This window comes from Herpailurus yagouaroundi, unplaced genomic scaffold (assembly GCF_014898765.1).
Source record: "Herpailurus yagouaroundi ecotype Mexico unplaced genomic scaffold, PumYag 192, whole genome shotgun sequence".
NCBI classification, from domain to species: Eukaryota; Metazoa; Chordata; class Mammalia; order Carnivora; family Felidae; genus Herpailurus; species Herpailurus yagouaroundi.
The window spans coordinates 26,933,305-26,954,464 of NW_024412423.1; the positions used below are offsets into that span (position 1 = coordinate 26,933,305).

Below are 21,160 nucleotides of genomic sequence, written 5' to 3' on the forward strand. Positions count from 1 at the left end.
GCATTCCACATGCTGCCTCCCAGAAGATGTACAGATTATGAAATTCTAGAAAAAAGAAAAAAATCAAGGATATCTGCTATCTAGTTTGGTAGAAAACAAGGTTTGGGAACCTTAATTATTTAGATCTAAAACATCAAAATTATTTATTGCTAATAAAAAAATAATCATTTTTTTAGAAAGCAAGCATTAATCCTGGACCTTCCCTCTGGGGTCCAGGATTGGTAAGCCTGGCTATATATATGTACATATACATATACATATATTATGTATTTACTTTTTTTTATTTATTTCTGAGAGACTGAGAGAGACAGAGCATGAGCAGGGAGGGGCAGAGAGAGGGAGACACAGAATCCGAAGCAGGCTCCAGGCTCAGAGCTGTCAGCACAGAGCCGAGTGCAGGGCTGGAACCCACGAACTGTGAGATCATGACCTGAGCAGAAGTCGGACGCTTAACCAACTGAACCACCCAGGCGCCCCAGCTTGGCCTTATATCTTAACTGCCTGTATGGCTTCTTTTGTTTCTCTTCTTTCATGGATATAGTTTACTCTCCTGGTTGTTTCACAGGTAAGAAATAGTAATACTGAAGAAAATAGAGAAGGATGTGGAGAAATTGGAAACCTCAAATATTGCCAGTGGAAATTCAAAGTAACATAGCAACTTGAAAAAAACAGTTTTTGACAATTCCTCATAAAGTTACACAAGGGTACCATACGATCCAGTAATTCCACTCTTAGGTCTCCCCAACAGAAAACCTATATCTACACAAAAAAACTGGTACACAAATGTTCATAGCAGCATAATAACCCAAAAGTGGAAATTGCCCACAGTCCATCAACTGATAAATATGAAACAAAATGTAGTGTATTGATATAATGGGATTATTAGTCAGCAGTAGAGAAATGAAGTACTGATGGATGCTACAGCATTGATGAACATTGAATACCTGATGCTAAGTGAAAGAAAGGCAGTCACAAAAAGATCACATACTGTATAATTCTATTTATATGAAATTTCCAGAATAGGTAAATCTACTGTGGTTGCTTAGAGGTGGGGATATGAAGTAAAGGACGATGGGGAGTCACAGGTAATGGGTGCAGAGTTTCTTTTAGGGAAGACAAAACTGTTCTAAAATTGATTGCGGTGATGGTTGTACAACTCTGTGAATCTGCTAAAAGCCTTTGAACCATATACTTTAAATGGATGAAGAACTGCTTGAGAGAAGTTTGACAGTTTTTCATGTTGATTTTAGCTATTTTTTCCTGAAATGAGTACGTATAATCCTTTTGCACACACCTGTTCCCTTTCCCCGATGCATTCTCTAGAAACAGCAGTGGCATTTGAGAAGACTACTGAATTCAGATTTACACAAACTAGATAGAAACTTTGATATAGTTTGCAACTGTTGATTTTTTGTATCAGATGGAATACTTATCTTTAATAGTATGCTTTTCCTCATTAGGAAGGAAACATTGGTAGATTGTGTTATTCATCTTCCATAGGAGACAACTGTATTTATGTAGATGAACAGCTATACTTTTAGATTTTCGACAAAAGGAAAAGTAGAAGTTACTGATGGGCACCACTTAGTCACAGCATGCTCTCGTTGCATGTCCCCTCTAGTGAAAGCTTTGAGATTTATCCAGAACATTATTCCAGGTGATTGCTTTTTTTTTTTTTTTTTCTTTTTAAATTTTTTTTTTTTCAACGTTTATTTATTTTTGGGACAGAGAGAGACAGAGCATGAACGGGGTCGGGGCAGAGAGAGAGAGGGAGACACAGAATCGGAAACAGGCTCCAGGCTCTGGGCCATCAGCCCAGAGCCCGACGCGGGGCTCGAACTCACAGACCGCGAGATCGTGACCTGGCTGAAGTTGGACGCTTAACCGACTGCGCCACCCAGGCGCCCCTGCTTTTTTTTTTTTTTAATGTTTATTTATTTTGAGAGAGTGAATGAGCAGGGGAGGGGCAGAGAGGGAGGGAGAGAGAAAATCCCAAGCAGGCTCTGCGCTGACAGCGCAGAGTCCAACACAAGGGCTCAATCTCACAACTTTGAGATCATGACTTGAGCAGAAATCAAGAGCCCAACACTTAACTAACTGAGCCACCCAGGAGCCCCCAGGTGATTGCCATTCTTTTTTTTTTTTTTTTCCAATGTTTATTTATTTATTTTGAGAGAGAGCGCTCAAGCAGGGGAGAGGCAGAGAGAGAGGGAAAGAGAATCCCCAGAGGGTTCGCTCTCGCTCTCTCTCTCTCTCTCTCTCTCTCTCTCTCTGTGCCTCCTCCCCACCCCCTGCTGCTCCTGTGCACTCTCAAAACAACAACAAAAACATTGCACTCTTCTATATTTAGTGTTGTTTAGTGATATTCTTCTGGACTGCAAGAAAAAAATGGGTTTGGGCCATAATACAGTGTCACATAAATGGATTATTTTGCTGTGATCTACAAAAGTAAACTGTATGCTTTCTTCTTTTTTAAAAAGGAATTAAGTAAAGTTAGGGCTTTCCATGTTAAAGCCTTGGCTGATTTGATGTCTGGACCTGTTTTATTTCAGGCTTACCATCCATTGACCCATCCGGCAGCTCCCCATCTTCCTCTTCTGCTCCCCTGACGAGTTTTTCCGGCATACCAGGAACTCGGGTTTTCCTGCAAGGGCCTGCTCCTGTTGGGACTCCAAGTTTCAACAGACAACATTTTTCTCCCCATCCTTGGACAAGCGCCTCAAACTCATGTAGGAATCCTGGAGAAAATCTTCCCAAAGAGTCTTGAATAAGTTATTAACCATTTGTCTCAGGGAACTCTGCATAGTAACTTCAGTAAACTAAAGTTTAGTAAACTAAAGTCAATGGTATGATGGTATGCAGATACCAAAGGTTTGTACTGCAGTCATGTCAAAAATTATCAGTCATTTGTGGGATAAAAACTTGAGAAGAGTCAAGAATCAAGAGAAGAAGTACTACAAGTAGTTTTATAAAAGGAAGGACCCTTTGAGGATAGTATTGCAAAAAATTTCTTAAGTCTGCAAAGGAGTCAATTCATGTATCTATTCAGTTTGGTATGATTTCTTAGTTTATTTTTATATTTTAGAAACCATATGATAGTGCCATTTATAAAGGACAGTATTCCTTTATTCTTAGTTATTGCAACATTCAGAACAGATGAAGTTCTAACGGTACTTGAACAGGATTCAATTTTTTAATGAGCATCATGACATAGTCAATGAGTATTGGCCCTTTTGACAAGGAAAATTACCACCATGACCTGAGAATCCCAGTAAGAAACCAAGTCATGAATTGAATCCAAGACATTTGCTAACATTAACCTTTCTTCCTTATGGAGAAAAAAGGGTTGTGGAAAGACACAAAAGAAAACAGCCAAGTATAGAGGGCCACCAGCTTTTTTCCAGACAATATGCTAGTTACTATACAAACATTGCCACATTTGAGTTAGTTTAAAATTATGTTTTACATAATTGTACAATATATGTTTTGAGAAGATTATTTAGAACTACAATAAGAATTACTCCTATTCCTATTCTAGGCCTTCCTTCTAGCTTTTTCATCAATCTGGAAAAAAAATTTTAGACTATTTGTTTATACTCATTATACACAGAAGTAACAAAATATTCATACAACTTACATATTTTCATTTGAATGATCTTATAAAATGAAATTTTTCTTTACAGAACTCGTGTTGTGATCTTTCCAACAAGGTTTCTCATATTCTTATAATTAGTTTTTAATGTAATAAAACAATAGAGAAATATTTTGCCACCAGGTGACTCTCCTATTCCATCTGTTTCTTCGGGATCATCTTCACCTCTTTCAGCCACCTCTGCCCCACCTACATTGGGCCAACCAAAAGGAGGCAGTGCCAGTCAAGATCGAAAGATACCTCCCCCCATTGGAACAGAGAGACTAGCCCGGATTCGGCAAGGAGGGTCTGTCGCACAAGCCCCTGTGGGGACCAGTTTTGTCGCTCCTGTTGGACACAGTGGAATCTGGTCATTTGGTGTCAACGCTATGTCAGGTATAGTTACCTTGCCCTCTGTCTGGAGGGATAGCTCAAGTAAGTTGTGGGATTTTGCCCTGATAACTTAGTTCCTTAAAACAAAACAGCTTAGTTCCTACACTTAATGATCAGTAGGGGTGTATATACCTTTGAAGAATTCAGTTTCAGAGTTTGGAATGTTAGTTTCCTTTATACATAATAATCTAATATGTATAATAATAATAAGTATAGATTAGACATAAAAGATTCAATGCATATTTCCTTTCCCTCTTAAGCTTTCCAATATAGAATGGGATAATCATTTGAGTTCTTCTAGAGAGCATTTACTCTTTTGAAGGACTAGGTAGAGTATTTGGGGTATTCAAAGGACTTCACCCAGTTTTCCAGGAACTGGTTTTTTTGGCTTGCAAAGATTGTCATGAACATGCACTGAGCTTCTCATAGGAATGAGTTCGATAAAATTTAGTGTGAAAAAAAGATTAAGTAGTAATATTTTGTCATTTTACCCAAATAAATATCAAACCCTGTCCTCAATTCTTCTTTCCAGAAGGCTTATCAGGTTGGTCACAGTCTGTGATAGGAAACCATCCAATGCATCAACAGTTGTCAGACCCAAGCACATTCTCCCAGCATCAACCAATGGAGAGAGATGATTCTGGAATGGTAGCCCCCTCTAACATTTTTCATCAACCTATGGCAAGCAGTTTTCTGGATTTTTCTAAAGTGAGTCAACAAACATCATTGTAACGTGTTTAACACTTTGCCAGCCAATGTTAAGGAATAGTTTATACTGAAATAATTCTCCCTTTGGGTGTAATGAGTTTGTTTCCATGACTTAGCCAGATCTTTTGCCCAATTTCAAAAGTAAGTTATGTTGGCTACAGTAGTTTGTCCTCAAACTATGCTGAGGATGCTTCCCTCCTCTCAAAAAACCTGAGACATTTAGACTTCTCAGCTTTGGGTTTTGCTGCCACAGCTTTGAGAGAGGCCTCTGCCCCTCTACAAAGTTGGCTGTGAGCTCCCCAATGCCCTGTTGTCTGCTATCAGAACTTTCTGACTGCCCTAAAGCCAGACTGTGGCTGTAGGCAACCAAGTAGGGTTTCCCTCTTCTTCTTAGCACAAGCTCATTGGTGAAACTAAAATACGGAAAAGTTGAGGGTATTATCTGTGTTCATCAAAGTTGGGAAATTTCCTGATGATTTGCTATTGGATTTCATTGGTTGGGTTTTTTTCTTATTGTTGAAAAGTGTTGCTATTTCAGGTTATCACTTTTGATTTCTCAATACCATATGATGCTGTATTTAAAGGATCCTCTGTAGTTCTGTGGAGGAAGGGAAATTAGAAAGAACTAAGCTGGTATTATGGAATCATCCTTTATAATGGATATATAAAGGATTAAACCTTTCTTTCTGCTATCATAGGGTCTGCCAATTTCCATGTATGGAGGCACCATAATACCCTCTCATCCTCAGCTTGCTGATGTTCCCGGAGGACCCTTGTTTAATGGACTTCACAACCCAGATCCTGCTTGGAACCCTATGATAAAAGTTATTCAAAATTCAACTGAATGCACTGATGCCCAGCAGGTAAAATGGACTTAAAGCTCTTTTATTTTGACATGTCATTCTTTTAATTCTTTGGGTATTACAAATTCTAAATATCAAAATGACATCCAACCACCTTCATCTGAATTAAGATTTTTGATATCTATATGATGCTACTAAACATTTTATCTCATGTATGTGTATTCTTCCTAGGCACAAACAGTGAATTGCCATTGCATTTATATATTCATTTTGTAAATGTCTAAAGATTCCTAATTAGAAATTCCAATTTTTCCTCCCCCTTTTCAGATTTGGCCTGGCACGTGGGCTCCTCATATTGGAAACATGCATCTCAAATATGTCAACTAAGTTAGAAGGTCTTACTCTTTAGCCTTGTTTGAGAAACCTATGACCTTGGAAGAACCCTGGGGATTTTTTTTTTTTTTAATGTGCCTAACTAAGAAATTCTCTCTGAGGCTTAGCAATGGAAATTTGATTGCCCATTGTATAAGAACAAAGTGATTTCCTATCCACCTGATTATGTTCTCTGGTTAGTTTAGCCATTTTGAACTTAGTGCTTTGGCTAAACATACTGAATGCTACTTGTATGCAGAAGAGAATTAGATGATTACATGTTTCAACCTTTTAGGGTGGTAAATACATGTACAATTGTTTACATACTTAAAAAGGAAAAAGTTGAGTAAATTTCTTGTCATATAGTGGCTCTACTTAATGTAGCCTGTATTAATGTGAAATATTTACCAGAATATTCAATAAAAAGATGAACAGTGTTTAGAAGTGGGGTGTGATCCTTTCAGTGGTCATGCAGGTATTACCCAATCCACAATCCTATTGAACCAAGTTGTTAATACTCTAACAGGCATCTCACATTTTATGCTTGGAGATCATTTTTAGACTGCCTTGAAAAAGCATTTTGAAGATTAGTTACCTACCTGTTCTGTGTTAAACATTCCTTGTTTTCTCGTTCTCTTCCCTATCATTTTGTAAGTGGGAAAGTTTTAAGCCCCTACAGTGTGTCTTACCTGACTTTAGCAGATAGGCCTTTGCGAAGTTTAGCTCTTTATGGATCACAAGTGTCAATAAGATCAATAGGATTGCAATCAGGTGACACTGAACAAACGTAGGGACACCCAAATCATCAACTTCAGGTTCCTTTTGTGCTTCCTGATTTTTATCTAAAGATTATTTTGTTATAGTGTTTTATGTTTTATTTGGGTTGGGACATAGGAGTGGGTGGGAATACCTCCTGTAATGTTGTATTGTTGAATCAGCAGAGTAATGTTTATAAATATGTAACTAATTCTGGACTTAGTTCCACAGCCCCAAGTATGAAGAGCCAATATGTTTAACAAGCTAAACACAGGAACACTAGAATGGATTGCTTTGGCCAAACTATAGGCTATGCCAAGAATCTGATGCAATAGAGAAGGAAAAACAAGCCTCTGAAAAGAACAGTCATCAACTTATTCATGTTTTAATATAGTAGAGTGTCCTGGTCTTATGGATAGGCAGTCCAGAAAACAAAACAAAACAAAAAAATGTAAGGCCAATAGAGAAGTCAAAACATGTGTCAAGGCCAAGAAGAATATGTAAAAAATTAAATTAAAATAACTAGCAGCAGAACCATACAAGCAGCACTTTTCAACTTTCATACCAACAGGAGTTCTTAATCTTACCTCCCTGGCTCCTAAAGCCACCACTAAATGGGACACACCAAGTTCTGTGTTAGACATACCTGATTCTTTCGTTTTCCATATCATCTTACATATGAGTCTTTAAGCTCATTTCTTATTTTCTATTTTGAATGGATTTGAAAAGTATCACACATGTTGAAGTTACTGCTTTTTTAGTGCTTGATAACCAAATCAAGTATTTTCAAGAGATGCCTTTACCTTGAGGGTGACAAAAGACCCCTTGGGTCACCTGTACACCTTGCTATTTGTGTTTACCACTAACAACAACAACAAAAATCACCTAATAGTAAAATGAATGAAACTACTCTTGGTGAAACATATACTAGTGACAGATAATATTAAGTAAATTATTCAGTGGGTCAAAAATGTTTTTCCTATCTTAACAATCTACAATACATTTGAATTATCTGGGAGAGCCCTTAACCCTGTCTTCTGCACCTTGAGTATAACAGGATAAGAAATTTTATCTCAGGTCAGGAACTATAATCCATGAGTAGAGGGGACAATTATGAGAAACCCCTAGGAGGATTAGGAAGAAACAGGAGCTGTGCAGTTGGTAGTAGTTACTCAGGATACCCTCCTCCCTGCCCTCCTACCAGCACTGCGTTCTTTTCTATTTGGATCCCTCCTCCCCAACCCATTTTGCCTGCTATAATCTCTTCTTCCTCTGTCTTGCCTCTTCCTGGCATTACTTTACTGCTATTTTACCAACCTGAACCTTGGATTAAACCTAGCTCAGGTAAGAATTTAATTACTTTCAAAATATACAAGGGATTTGGGGGGAGGCAGCATGGGTGCAGTGGAATAAGAGAGGCCTAAATTCTGTTTTCATTTCTGCCGCTTGAAGCGCTATGACCTTAGGCAAGTCCTTTTTCATTTCTGGGCTTCACTTTCCTCATCTAAAAATAAAATTGAACGTAAATGAACTCAAAAGTGTCTCTCAGTGCTAACACTTCTTTTTCTTGTGAAATGGATATATGGTACGGGAATACTGGAAACGAATAGAATGTTTACATTACTGAGGTTTGAGAGCCACTACCACTGGTTCTCACATGGAATCAGAAGCCTGCTATTGTGGGGAACAGTACTGATTTTGAGATTTTAACAGAGGCAGAAGAAAACCTTGCACATTCATAGTGAGACTTCAAATCATTAAGAAATGTCCTGCTGAGGCATAGATCAAACCCCATCAGAATGAGAATAACAGCTCTTTCAAGGAATAAAACTATATCATCAAGGTTTCTGGACCCACTTATTGCAAGTAGTATTTAATGTAATAAAATTCGACCACCAATAAAATCATTGATGTTTTAAGACCCTTTAAACCTATTGTGGCTACAGTGTGCTGACTTGCCCTTTTATAGGCCAGTCTGCTTCCTTCAGTCCCTGCTCTCAAAGGGGAAATCCTATCACCTCAGCTAACCAGAACGAAGAAGAGAGTTGGACAGCCAATGGTGGCCTCTCCCAACCAGAGGTAAGAAATCTCAGGACTCAGAACTACAATTTTCATCTGTTCTTGTAGGTTCTGGCCAAATCCTCCTCTCATCCTCAAAGCTTCTAGAAGGGGAAAGGCTAGTCATATTATAGTTTCAAGCCAAACCAAAAGGAAGAGTTAGTAAACCTGGTTCTGTCCCACTGTTTAAGACCTTTGGACCACACTATAAACCCAGGAAGTGGCAAATAAGCCTGTAGGAAAACAGCTTCTGAACATGTTGTTCTCTAACTAGTCCTAGATCTCTTCTACCAAGAAGTGTTGCTGGTTGTGACGTCTTCCCAGTGGACCCTGTCCTGGGGTGAGGGGCTCTGATAACACTGTTTTCTGTTCATCCTTAAACATTTGTCACCATTTGCCATCGGGCAGATTCTTCACCTTTACTTTCTCCTGTAGCAAATAAATGAGAGAAAGATGGTTTTAAGTACCCAGACTTATATGTGTTAAGACCACTTCCAATAAAGAACAGAAGGCTGGGCTCCAAGACCAGATTTGAAAAACAGGATCATGAGTCTTACCATCAGATTGTCAACCTATTTTGTGATTATGTTTTACCTCCTGTTTTATCCTCATGGTATTGGTATAAGTCCAAAGTACTTTGTCTGGTAGCAGGGACCTGATACTCCCTTATAGGCTTAATCACATCTTGGAGCCTGGGCGCAGGGCTTTTTTGCTTGTTAGTTTTATTTTTTTGTTTTGTTTTGGGTTTTTTGTTGTTTTGTTGTTTTTTTTAATGTTTATTTATTCTTGAGACAGAGACAGAGCATGAACAGGGGAGGGGCAGAGAAAGAGGGAGACACAGAATCCGAAACAGGCTCCAGGCTCTGAGCTGTCAGCACAGAGCCCAACGCGGGGCTCGAACCCACGAACTGTGAGATCATGACCTGAGCTGAAGTCAGATGCCCAACTGACTGAGCCACCCAGGCGCCCCTGCTTGTTAGTTTTAAACTCCCATATTCTAATGAAGTCAGTGTTGAGACTCTGCATGCATGATATATCTGACTTTCTTTTTCAAGCCAACAACCTGTCTCTAGTTCCCCAGCCCTTAAAGCACACAGCACCTCAAAATTAAGCTCCTAGCAGTAGTATTACAGTAGTATTAGCTGTTGCTATTGCTTTGTAGTAGAAATTAACAGAAGGGTGACCTCACTTCCACACTGATCCTTCTTGAAAACATTTTACACTTCTCTTCTAGGTCTCCTCCTTGCACTGGTCTTTCTCAGTCTCTTTTGGTGAATCCCCTTCCTCTACTACCCCTTAAATAAATGTTGTTGATGAGCTCAGGCCTCTTTGTAGGCCGTATCTTCTGTCCAGGTGATCTTATCCCACACTCTTGGATTTCACTCCACCCAGATGTGAATCACTAGCCCAGATTTCTCCCCCTGAGCTTCAGACCCATATATCTAGCTCCTTACTGTGCTGTTCCAGCTCAGCATTCCACACAGAATATGCATTCCCCAATGTAAGATAGGCATCTCATGTTTTCCCTGTTATACTACCAAGGCTCTCAAGTCAGAAGATTGGTAATTATCCTAGCTTAGCTCCCTCACCCTCACTCCATCCTTAATCAATCATCTTATCTTCCCCCCTCCTGTCCATTTCTCTCCATCCTTACAGCCACTGCCCTTCTGCCCACTCCATTTCACTAGGCTAGAATCTTCACCTTCGGTCTCACTGTCCTCCAGCCCATCCCTCTCTCCCCCAACCAGACTTACCTCACTCAACTTAGAAGGTGAGTTTTGATAGACGGCTTCCCACAATCTGCTCCCAAGCCTTACCCTCCGGCACTGTCAAGACACTTCTTTTAGGCATACACCACTTTGTAAGAAACTCGAAAACATTTTGGAAACAATAAAATATACATATCCTTGCTACCTGAAGTGTTACTCTAAGGACCTACAGACCTAAGGGACCGCATCACCTGGAATCTTATTAAAAACCCAGAATCTTAGGTGCACATTAAAATTTGAGAAGCACTGAGTTATTAAAATACAACTTAAAAAAATGTTTAATGTTTATTTATATTTGAGAGAGACAGAGACAGAGCACAAGCAGGGGAGAGGCAGAGAGAGAGGGAGACAGAACCTGAAGCAGGCTCCAGGCTCTAAGCTGTTAGCACAGAGCCCAACGAGGGGCTCAAACTCAGGAACCTTGAGATCATGACCTGAGCTGAAGTCCGATGCTTAACTGACTGTGCCACCCAGCCAGCAGCCACCCCTAAAATACAACTTTTTTTTAATGAGTGTAAAAATCAGGGCTAAGGGAAAATCAGATGAAGCCAGAACTGAAGTAACATTAATACTGACATATGCAGGAAGTCCTGTGGTCCATACTTAATGGGGTAGGTGGTAATGCTGATTTTGAGCAAGTCAGAAGAGAAGTGGATCAAATCAAGATTTTCTGTGGTGTTTATTTAATTTTGAGAGAGCGTGTGCTAGCAGGGGAGGGGCAGACAGAATTCAAAGCAGGCTCCACATTATTAGCACAGAGCCCAATGTGGGGCTGCAACTCACTAACCATGAGATCATGGCCTGAGCGAAAGTCAGACGCTCAACCAACTGAGGTGCCCCAAATCAAGATTTTTAGTATATGCAGGTACTAGGCTTAGTACTTACTCTTCCACCACCTCTCTCCTGGCTCCTTTCATATCACTGTGCCTACATCAAAAAATCTTCTAAGGCCAGCCTCTCTGATCTTCCTTTCCAGAGGGCTAAAGACAAAGCTCTTCTCACCAGCCCCCCGCCCTTTTTTAGTTTCCTGAGGTTAGCTGTGGCAGCGAGATGAAAGGACAGGCCTCTCCTGTCGCCCGACAGTTACTCATCCTTTAATCAGTCCAGGTATCACTTCTTCCAAAAAGCCCACTCTCCCTCCCTGACCTTTCCCTTCTTGCTGTGCACCAGGCCATTGGGGCCACTTTTGACCCTATATACCGTAGTTGACTGATGGGAGGCAGTGACCAGCTGTGAAGGACACAGGCTCTGGAATCAGATACGCTCAGGTCTGAAACCCAGCTCCCCCTCCCACAAGATAGGACTCGGAACCAGGGACTTAACCACTCTGGGCTTTAGTTTCCTCACCTGTAAAATGTGGCTAATAATAGTGATTTGCTGTCTAAAACTGTTGAGAGGAATGGATGAATTAACACGTGGCAGTAATGTGTGCCATACCTCACTGGTCCCGGCGCCCAGCTCAAACCGTAAATAGTAAACAGCTGAGTGGCTACAGCTGCGTCAAGCCCGCCAATGATGCGCTGGGAGGAAATGAAGGCTTGTGCCTGGGGTTTGAGGCTCTCCAGCTTTCTCCGCGTCGGGTTTGCGCTTTCCCGGTTGGGGCGGGACCCTCGGATTGAGTGACGGCTGGTGGCCCGCCCCGGGCGTGACGTCGTCCTAGTGTTGTTGCTGAGGCCGCACGTGGTCCGCTGAGTCCGCTTCAGACTTAGCTGCACTCCGCGTCCTCTGCACGAGCCGATTGCCTACCTGCTTGTCCCGTTCGCTATGTCCACATCCACGAGCTGCCCGATTCCCGGGGGCAGGGACCGGCTGCCCGACTGCTACAGCATCACGCCTGGGGGCACGCTATACGCCACTACCCCAGGAGGTCAGCGGGCCGGGCTGGGGGGGTCCGGGGGCTTTGGGCAGGCCAGCGCGTGCGTGCGACTCCAGGGAGGGCCGGAGGTGCAGGTCTTGGACTCCATTCGCAGGCCCCTCTGCAGGTTGTAGCTTCCGCAGGGGCTGAGAGATGTTTGAAACTGAAGCCCAGTACCCTGAAACCTCAAAGTGATGCAACAGGGCCTTGAGCCTAGCTTCCGGGTGACTCTGTGCCTTGCTCACCCGCCCCTCCCAACTTTGCCGCCGGGGAGTAGGAGCCGAAGCCCCAGCTGAGCGTGGCCTCAGCAGGAAGCACCAGGTCTTGCAAAGCAGCTACAGCCGGGCTCAACTGGGCTCAGGCAGTTGGGGCCAGGATCTTCGGGCTGGCTGCCTGGGATCTTGAGCTGCTGGGCTCCCGACCCAGGGTTTCCTGCCACGTGGAGGCTGAGGGGAGGGAGGGGCAAGAACAGGGTAAGGCCCTTTGAGGACTGAATTGGGGCCAAGTTCCTCTAGGCTGGGACAGGGCCTGATAGGACTTGGGAGGGGTCAGGATAAGAACAGTATGTCCCTGTGTCTCATGGGGAAAGCAGCTGTCCAGAGGAACACAGCCTTTCCCTGCACGTATCAGAACCCAGGTGGTAGCAGGGGTGAAACGCCTTTTTACATTGTTATTTGGCTTCCTGATCCAACTGCGTGAAGGGATAAGGCCCCCACCCCCACCGAAGCCCAGAATTTCCAGAGCCAGCAGAGCCAGACAGGAACAGCCTGAACCACCTGAAGTCTCCCAGGTTTTGTGCTCCTCTTAGAACTGTGACCTGAACCTATCCTAAACCAAAAGCCCCTGGGCATCCCACTTGCCTTATGGCACTTAACCACATCTTGGTTAGGCCTGGAAGTCTTAAAGTGCTGTGAAGGCTAGTCAGCTAAGATCCTGGCTAGGCTGCAGAGTACTAGCCCTTTAATACATGGGGTAATATGACTCCCAGTTTCCTAAAAGGCTTGTGTGTGGCACCCCAGATAGCTCCATACCCAAGCTCTGGCCTCTTATCTAGTCCCTACCTCTCAACAGGCACCAGGATCATCTACGACCGAAAGTTCCTGCTGGAGTGCAAGAACTCACCCATTGCCCGGACACCCCCCTGCTGCCTCCCTCAGATTCCCGGGGTCACAACTCCAATAGCCCCACCCTCCAAGCTGGAGGAGCTGAAGGAGCAGAAGGAGACAGAGGAAGAGATACCCGGTAAGGAAAGCAGGGCCTAAAATTAAGAAATGCCTGGAGTCCAGATGCCCCTGTGAAGTAGAGTGGGAGGTTAATGCTGAGAGGGGCTTCTGGACTGATGCTGAGCTTGTAGCCCAGCAACCATTCCGACTGCCTTCTCTTTCTCCAGATGACGCACAATTTGAAATGGACATCTGATCCAGTGCAGACGATCCCGTGTGGAGTTAGAGGAATCCCTCATGCCGCTGCTGCCATCACTTCTTCCTGGGGTATTCCAAACGTCAGTTGGCCTCATCTAACTTGGAAGGGAGTGACTTGTTGGTTTCAGGCCTCCCTTAATTCTGAAGCAGCTAGACCAGGGATAGGAGTGGGCAACTTGCCAAGCCCTTAGCTCTACTTTCCCTTTGGTCTGTAGGTACTCCTCCCAGCCCTCCGTCATCAGGGACTGAGGCTGGGACTGAGGGATGGAGTATGTCACTGTCTGACTGCTTAGTAAACATTCAAAGAAATGCCTTGACTCCAGTGTTCTCCTCATCACTGACCTTGCCATGTGAGCCACACAGCTGAGCGCCCCAGCAGACCTGGTTAGTATCAGCAGCCCCTTCCCAGCTGTCACTGGGCCCACTTCCAGAGCCTGACGCAGGCAATGGGGGCAGGCTACAGGAGCCGCCCAACAGCAATTGCCTGACCCCAGCCAAGGGCTGTTCCAGCCTTTCCAGGAAGCAGCCTTCCTGTAATTGGGCCTCTCCAGCAGTCTCTCCCTATCTATTCCAAAGCGGGGAAAAAAGAGGCACTACCCCAGGGTTTCACCTTCTCCAGTCACTCCCCATGCCTTTTCTGCCTCCCACCTCTGAAGATCAGCCCCCTATTACAACACTGAAAACCTCTATCTTCCCTTCCCAGCATGATTTGAACCTGTGTAGCCCCTTCACATGGCTCTATTGTCCTCAGAGGGTTAGAAGATAGTTTCAAGCCCAAATTGAGGCCCCAAAAGTCACAGTCCATGATCCCCTACCTCAGCGATCTGCTCTTTTTCTCCTTCATTGTATGCAGCTACGTTCTAATCTCTGCAGCACTATCTCAAGGGTGACAGAGTACAAATAAGGCAGTCTCCTTTCCTTGAGGGAAAAATCTCCCCTGCTATGGAGCCTCTGTTCTCATACTGAAATGAAGTCATCCAAAAAGGGATACTCAGCCCAGCAAGGAATGTGTGTTTCAGTCTATTTTGGGGGGAAATGGCAGGCAGCAAGTGATCATGCCTAGCAGGGCCATTCATGATGAAAGAAGGAAGAACAGAGGTCCGCAGCATATACAAGGAGCAGGGCAGTCAAGGACACCATAGGGGACCAGTTTGGCACAAAAAGGGCTCATCTCTCCTACCCTGGCCCACTACGGAGATGTTTTTATTAAAATGTATGTTATGAGTAACAAGTGACTTCCCTGTGGCCCAGGTGGCACCTCTTCCCCCAGAGGTGGGTGCATCAGGCCACGGATCCCAAGGGGGCAGTCTCCCAAGTGGTTAAGAGGGAGCCAAGAGAGAGCAGGCCTCTCTGCCAAGGCATAGGAAATGATGTGAGTCTAGGGATCCCATAAGATTATGGAACCTCTTAGACACCTGGTACCATGTGGTTCTCCTCAGCTATGTCTGTAGATTTTTCTTCATTGGCCTCTTCTTCTGAAGACAGATTCCTCTTTTCCGCAATTAATCTTTTAACTCCCACCATCCACTGACTGACCTCAGTCACATGGTCAACCATGAGTGAGCGGTGGATGTCATCTGCTGCTTCCCACTGGTGACCTGAAAGCTCTGAGGAAAGAAAAGGGCTAAACAAGCAGCTTGGGGCAAAAGAACTAGCTCCCACTCCTCTCCTCCCAATTAGTCAGAACCTCAGCATCTATTCCAGCTCAGCCATCCACAACAAATTGGGGGTTCTCTAGGCCATACCAAGTGACCTACCCGTACCTTGCACCAGCAGAGCCATCCTCTTCTTCACAGGTACTGACAGCTTCCCTCCAGCCCATTGTTCCTGCAGTAGAGCCAGGCGTCGGCTGATGTCATCACATACCTGCTTCTGAGAGACAGAAGCCCCCTCCAAGTCGGTGCTGCCAGCCCAACAGGGGCAGGAGAAAGGCAACACCAGATAGGAAGCACCTGCTTTCTCAGGCCCCGGGGAACTTCACACTTAATCTGGTTAGAAGCCCCATTGAGATTCTCATAAAACTTAGGGATCTCCTCCCAAGAGAAATGCATGTATGGCTAGAATTTTTAAATTTCCGGAGTTTCTCAGATCCTCAGAAACTCATTCTGTAGTACAACTTTACAAATAAGAAAACTAAGCACTAAAGAAGTAAAACTTACTATGTTACTTTCCTTTTAGACTCCTCAGATCCCTTGCCTCCAGAGAACAAAGAAAATACCATAGATCCAAAAAGAGGGTTTCCCTCTCCCTCCCTGAGCACAGAATCAGCAGGGTCTCCTCTGAATGGCCTAGAGGTAGGAAAATCAAGTTATCATCACTAATGGGAGATGAATTTAATTCTTGTTCCTATCAGCCTCTTCTACTAACTGTTCTTTGGAAATCCTGTGAACCCACCTGAAATTCTGTGTTCATTTTTCTGGTAAGTCCTTAGCAGATTCTGAAGGGAGTCCATAACTCAGAACTGGGTAAAAGCCAATGCTGATACGATTAGAGGGTCTACCCTTGGGAGCCACACTGCATCTGGCTGTCGATGGCAGTCCTTCTATCACCCACTAGTGTGTCAAGGCTTATTACCTTTGTGTGACCGCGGCAATCCTCCAATGCCTCTTCCAAAGGTTTGAGCACGTCTTCCAATAGAGTTTCAGATTCGGTGACTGAGAAATTTGCTGGCTCCACACTGGAGGCAGGACAACTCCCCACAGGTGGGGGCCTGGGAGCCTTACTCACAGGAGGTGTAGGCCCCATTGGGGGGAGCCCCGTAGAAGTCTGTGAGGTGGGGACTGAAAAGGGAAAGTGGAATCAAGCAAACATGGCTAAAACAGGTAAGAAGCTCAACTATAACTTCATCTCTTCTAGAAGGCTACTCTCTGGGACAACTCATTCATTCATTCATGAAGTCTACCATGAGGCAATGTGCAAAGCACGAGAGACAGAGTACTAAACCAGACAGATTAGGTTCCTAACCTCAGAGCAGAAATTCTAGAGAAAGGAAAGCACACGCATGCACACACACACACACACACACACACACACACACACACACACATAAATCCCCAATCTGCATGCTACAAAGAAAACATGATGTAATAAAAGAAGAATACTAGAGGGAACTACTTAGACTGAGTGTTCAAGGAAGGCCTTGTGAGGTGCCTTCTAAATTTGTCCTTGCTCATCCACTATGTGGCATTTAGCAAGTTACCTTTAACCCCTAAGCTTGTATTCCTCTTCTGTAAAATGGGGAGATCCTGGTAGTAGCACTTACTTTACAGGGTTGCAGTGTACATAATATAGGTGCAGGTGCTAGATTTCTGTGTAACAAAGTCCTCACAAAGTTAAGAACTAACGGATGAGGTACATGCATCCAGGAAGAGGTGAAGGAACAGTGAACCAGGCAGAGATAAGGGCAGTGTCTAACAGCAGGAAAAGTCCTGATTTGTTCAAGTTACACAAACCAGCCCTGGATGCCTGGAAATTAGTAACACTGAAGAAAGTAGTATGTGCAATCTCTGGAAAAGCAAGCAAGGGTCCAGACCCTACAGGGCTTTGGAGGAGTTTGGTCTTGAGGGCTAATGGTAATGGGAAGCCACTGCAGGTTTATAAATCACAGGGGGTGATGTGACTAGTCTTGTTTCTTAAGACAATCACTCTGTATGGTCCAAGAAAGATGGATGAGAATAGGTCAAGAATGGAGGCATGTACAATGGTTGAGAGGTTAACGGAGTAGACCAGTAAAGAGAAGGCTGCCATGGACCAGAGGGAAAGAGCAGATGAGGGGAAATGAAGTGGCTTTAGATTAATTTAGGAGGCAGCGACAGGACTTTATGGATTGGGAGTGAGAGGGAGAGGCGTCAAGGATGACTCTTGGTTTCTGCCTTTAGTAATTGGATGGTGGAAAGCACTGTGGAAAAAGAAAATTAGATGAGAAAAATCAATTCTAGGCATCAACATCTATGTGGATGATTAACTCATCTAATATTTGACCTCTTGGTTTCTTGAGCTCCTCACCTCCAATGATGATTTTCCCCACCCCTTCCTTAGCGTCTCACACCTCTCTGTCTTGTTCACAACACTGCCATCTCCAAAATCTGACCACCTCCCCTATCCTTCCAGCCCCATCAATTAGATTTCATGGTACATTAAAATCACTCCCTTATAAACTCTCCCCTCACTTATCCCCTCCCATTGTCCCACTTTCCTGGTAAAGCCAACTTGCCTGCACTTGCTGGAAGGAAAAACAGAACCGAGCTTTTGAGAGTGACACTTGAAATCCATGGGTACAGATTTCAAAAGGTACCCAACACTGGAATTCCTATCCTTTGCCTTGTTTTTCCATTCTTCACCACAACCATTTTCACATTTTCCCTCTCAATTTGTCTACCTTCTCCCCCTTTCCTTTCCCTGCAGTCTACTTCCAACACTGCCTCATACTTCCCTGAGAAAAGAGAGGTCGTTAAACAGCAACTCTCTCATCTTCTCACCACCAGTTCTACTAACCTGTACCTGTGGCCACTTTCCTTCCTCCTCTGAAAGATGAACGTTTGAAGGTTTCCTGCTCCTCTCAGAGGCCATCTTTCCAGCTGTATTGATGCCGGCATCGTGCCTTCTCTAGGCTTCCCTCCTGCAGTTATTCTGTTTTCCTGCACCACCACTTCTCCCACTACAGAATCAGCCCATTGGCATACAGACATGCTCTAGTGTTCACCATCTTAGAAACAACAATCCTCCCTTACCTCTCATTCTGTCCTTGGACACAGTCTCATTTCTCTCTGCCTCACAGCAGAATTTCTTGAATGAGCTCTAGTCTATAGTTGTTCTGTCTGCTTTTTTTCCCACATTCCCTCCTCAGCCTGTTCCAGCTGGGTTTCTACTTTCATCATTCCAAAGACTGCTTCTATCAGGTCACCAGTGTCCAATCTAGTATGACAAATCCTGTGGTCCCTTTTCTCTATCCTACCTGACCTCTCATCGTCATCCATCATGGTTGAGTCAAAATTTTACTCTATCTCCCAGATTCAATTTCAGTTGTCTTCCTACTTCTTTTCTCTGGCTATTTTTCGAGCCCCTTTAGTAATTTCTTCTCTACTCAACCCTGAAATGCTAGAGAGCTTTGGGGCTGTGTTGGATCCTCTTTAGGCCTCTATCCACTCATTCTTTTTAAGTGACCTTATTCAAGCCCATGAAATCAAACACCATCCATATGACTGTGTTTCATTTCTGGCCTAGACCTCTCCTCACAGTAGCAGCCCAAATTTAACATGACTAAGACAAAGCTTTCTTTCCCTCTTCCCCCAAAATCCTTATTCCCCCCACCCTACACCTTCCCATATCTATGAACAATACCAGCCAGTTCCTCAAGCAAAAAACTTAAGTTATATTGATTCCTCTTTCTCTCACCTATATCCATATATCCTATATGTTACTGATTTCCTCAGTAACCTATGCCATATCCATCCAATTCCTACCTTCTCTATACTCCCACTTTTGTCCAAATTAAATCTTGCCCATGTTTCCATAATAGCCACTTGTCTTTCCACTTCTTCCCTAAAACCAGTTTTCCACACAGCAGACAGAGTGGTCTTTTTCTTTTTTCTTTCTTTTTTTTTTTTTTTTTTTTTTTTTAAGATGTACATCAGTCAGTGTTTCTTAACCTGGGGAGATTTTGTCCTCAGGGCAAGTGTCTGGAGGCATTTTTGGCTGTCACCACAGGGTGAGTGCTACTGGCATCTAATGGGTAGAAACCAGGGATGCTACAAAACATCCTAGAAAGTACAGGGTGGTCCCTCACCACAAAGAATTATCTGACCCAAAATGTCAGTCGTGCCAAGGTTGAAGAAACACTGGTTTGTGTCCTTCCTCTGCAGTGCTATGAGTGTGAATAACATAGGGGTACTGAAAGAGCTACATCTCAGGGCCATAGCCCCACCTGTTGGCATGGGAAATGCTCAGAAGTAAAGGCGGCCCTCCTCGGATTTAAACTTTTCAACGGCTTCCAGCTTTACACAGATTAAAATACAAACTCCTTTTTCTGGTTTACAAAACCCACTGTCTGGTGTCTACTCAGATTTTAATTACTTCTCAGATTTTAATTTATCTAGCCCATTGTGCTCTACCCACTAGGTATTCCTTCAGTCTCTGAATTTGCCAAACTTGTTCTCAAAGCTTTTGCACTAGCTGTTTCCAGTGTGTGAAATCTGTCTATCTCCAAAGCCAAAGCGTAGCCTCCATGAAAACTGAAACCTTTTTTTGTCTTGTTCGCCCTCAGGCAATGCTTGGCTCAGAGATGCTCAGTAGATAACACTGATTAAATGAATGAATAACACGTTAAGTCTGGATGCTTATATAACCAAGTGACGATGCAGAACAAGACAAATGGTTATACCACTATGGTATTCCATGAAGAGCTACAGGTTGGAAATTTGAAAACCATAAAAACTATATTAAAAGCTGTAGGTCCGGATGAGATCCCCCTAGGGTGAAAGCAAAGAGATTTTTTTTTTTTTTTGAAACTTATTTATTGACCTAGGCAGTAAAGAACGGACTCGGAAAAGGGCCTGCCCTGTGCCTCATCACCGAGCTCAAGCTCTCAGGGAGACCTCAGAAGAGCAAAATGGGCCCTCGGGCCAAGCTTATCCCTGGTTCCGCCCATTCTCGGCTGGTCTGCGCGCAAAGGGCCCCCACGCACCTCTGGGGGAGCCATCCTGGGAGGCGGCGACCCTCTTGGTGAGCGGCGTGCGCTTGAGACCACCAGCCAGGGTCTGCAGCCCGTAGGAGAACTGCGGCGGGTCGTTCCAGCCGCGCTCCTTGTTGCCTGCGGAGATGAGGGGACGTATGACGCGAGCCCGGGGGAGATGGAGGGCCCGCCCCCCGTGAAGTAGCTGCCCCAGGCCTGGGCAGGGGGGACAACCCAGCGCCCCTAGCCCGCCGGCCGCGCTCACCCGGCTTCACGTACAGCTCCGCCATCTCCACTTCCGCAAGGTCAGCAGCGCAGCGCGTCACTTCCGGGGCGGCCGCACACCGGGCCGGAGTGGGGCGTCCCCCGGGCCAGCGGGTTGCCAGGAGCCCTCCAGGTTGAACTGTAGTTCAGAAATGCCGGGAGCCCGTGTGGGAACACTGCGCCAGCTCCCTAAGGAACTCGAAATCTCCAGCTAATAAGGCATCGGGGCCCTGATCGCAAGGCACCAAAGGGGGCTGTTTTCCGAGAGGCGTCTCTAGAAGCCCTATTCCCCCATAGGTTCAATCTCTGTGTCACAGTTGCTCTCAGGAGCAAATTTAAACCACCAGAAGCTCCTGCCCCACAAATGTCCCTGTGTGATCTAGCTAGGTGGCATTCTAGCACCTCACCTTTGTCCACTGCCCTGCACATTTCTACTTTGTAGGCTCGGTAAAGGTATTCA

At 44.3% G+C, this 21,160-nt stretch overlaps 3 protein-coding genes across 5 annotated transcripts in view; 2 read left to right on the top strand and 1 right to left on the bottom strand.

The window, feature by feature from the left end:
• Positions 1 to 6,351, top strand: part of ANKHD1 (ankyrin repeat and KH domain containing 1) — a 134,740-nt gene extending 128,389 nt beyond the window's left edge. For 2 of the 3 annotated variants that reach the window (XM_040444675.1, XM_040444677.1), the window contains 5 exons: positions 2,553 to 2,729; positions 3,776 to 4,027; positions 4,557 to 4,732; positions 5,431 to 5,595; positions 5,863 to 6,351. In XM_040444675.1, coding sequence (XP_040300609.1) covers positions 2,553 to 2,729; positions 3,776 to 4,027; positions 4,557 to 4,732; positions 5,431 to 5,595; positions 5,863 to 5,922 — 830 coding nt within the window. In that variant the 3' untranslated portion in view covers positions 5,923 to 6,351. The remainder of the gene's footprint in view (positions 1 to 2,552; positions 2,730 to 3,775; positions 4,028 to 4,556; positions 4,733 to 5,430; positions 5,596 to 5,862) is intronic. The other variant, XM_040444676.1, reaches the window with a different exon arrangement.
• A 4,633-nt stretch (positions 6,352 to 10,984) lies between these two features.
• Positions 10,985 to 14,083, top strand: EIF4EBP3 (eukaryotic translation initiation factor 4E binding protein 3). The gene is made up of 3 exons (XM_040444686.1): positions 10,985 to 12,357; positions 13,417 to 13,587; positions 13,736 to 14,083. Exons 1-3 carry the CDS (start codon positions 12,255 to 12,257, stop codon positions 13,762 to 13,764), a joined length of 303 nt encoding a protein of 100 aa, XP_040300620.1. The 5' UTR covers positions 10,985 to 12,254; the 3' UTR covers positions 13,765 to 14,083.
• An 837-nt stretch (positions 14,084 to 14,920) lies between these two features.
• Positions 14,921 to 20,829, bottom strand: SRA1 (steroid receptor RNA activator 1). The gene is made up of 5 exons (XM_040444687.1): positions 20,702 to 20,829; positions 20,449 to 20,574; positions 16,341 to 16,546; positions 15,530 to 15,638; positions 14,921 to 15,373 (listed from the first exon to the last, which is right to left on the bottom strand). The coding sequence occupies exons 1-5, from the start codon at positions 20,724 to 20,726 to the stop codon at positions 15,174 to 15,176; spliced, it is 666 nt and encodes a 221-aa protein (XP_040300621.1). The 5' UTR covers positions 20,727 to 20,829; the 3' UTR covers positions 14,921 to 15,173.
• Positions 20,830 to 21,160: the final 331 nt, after the last annotated feature.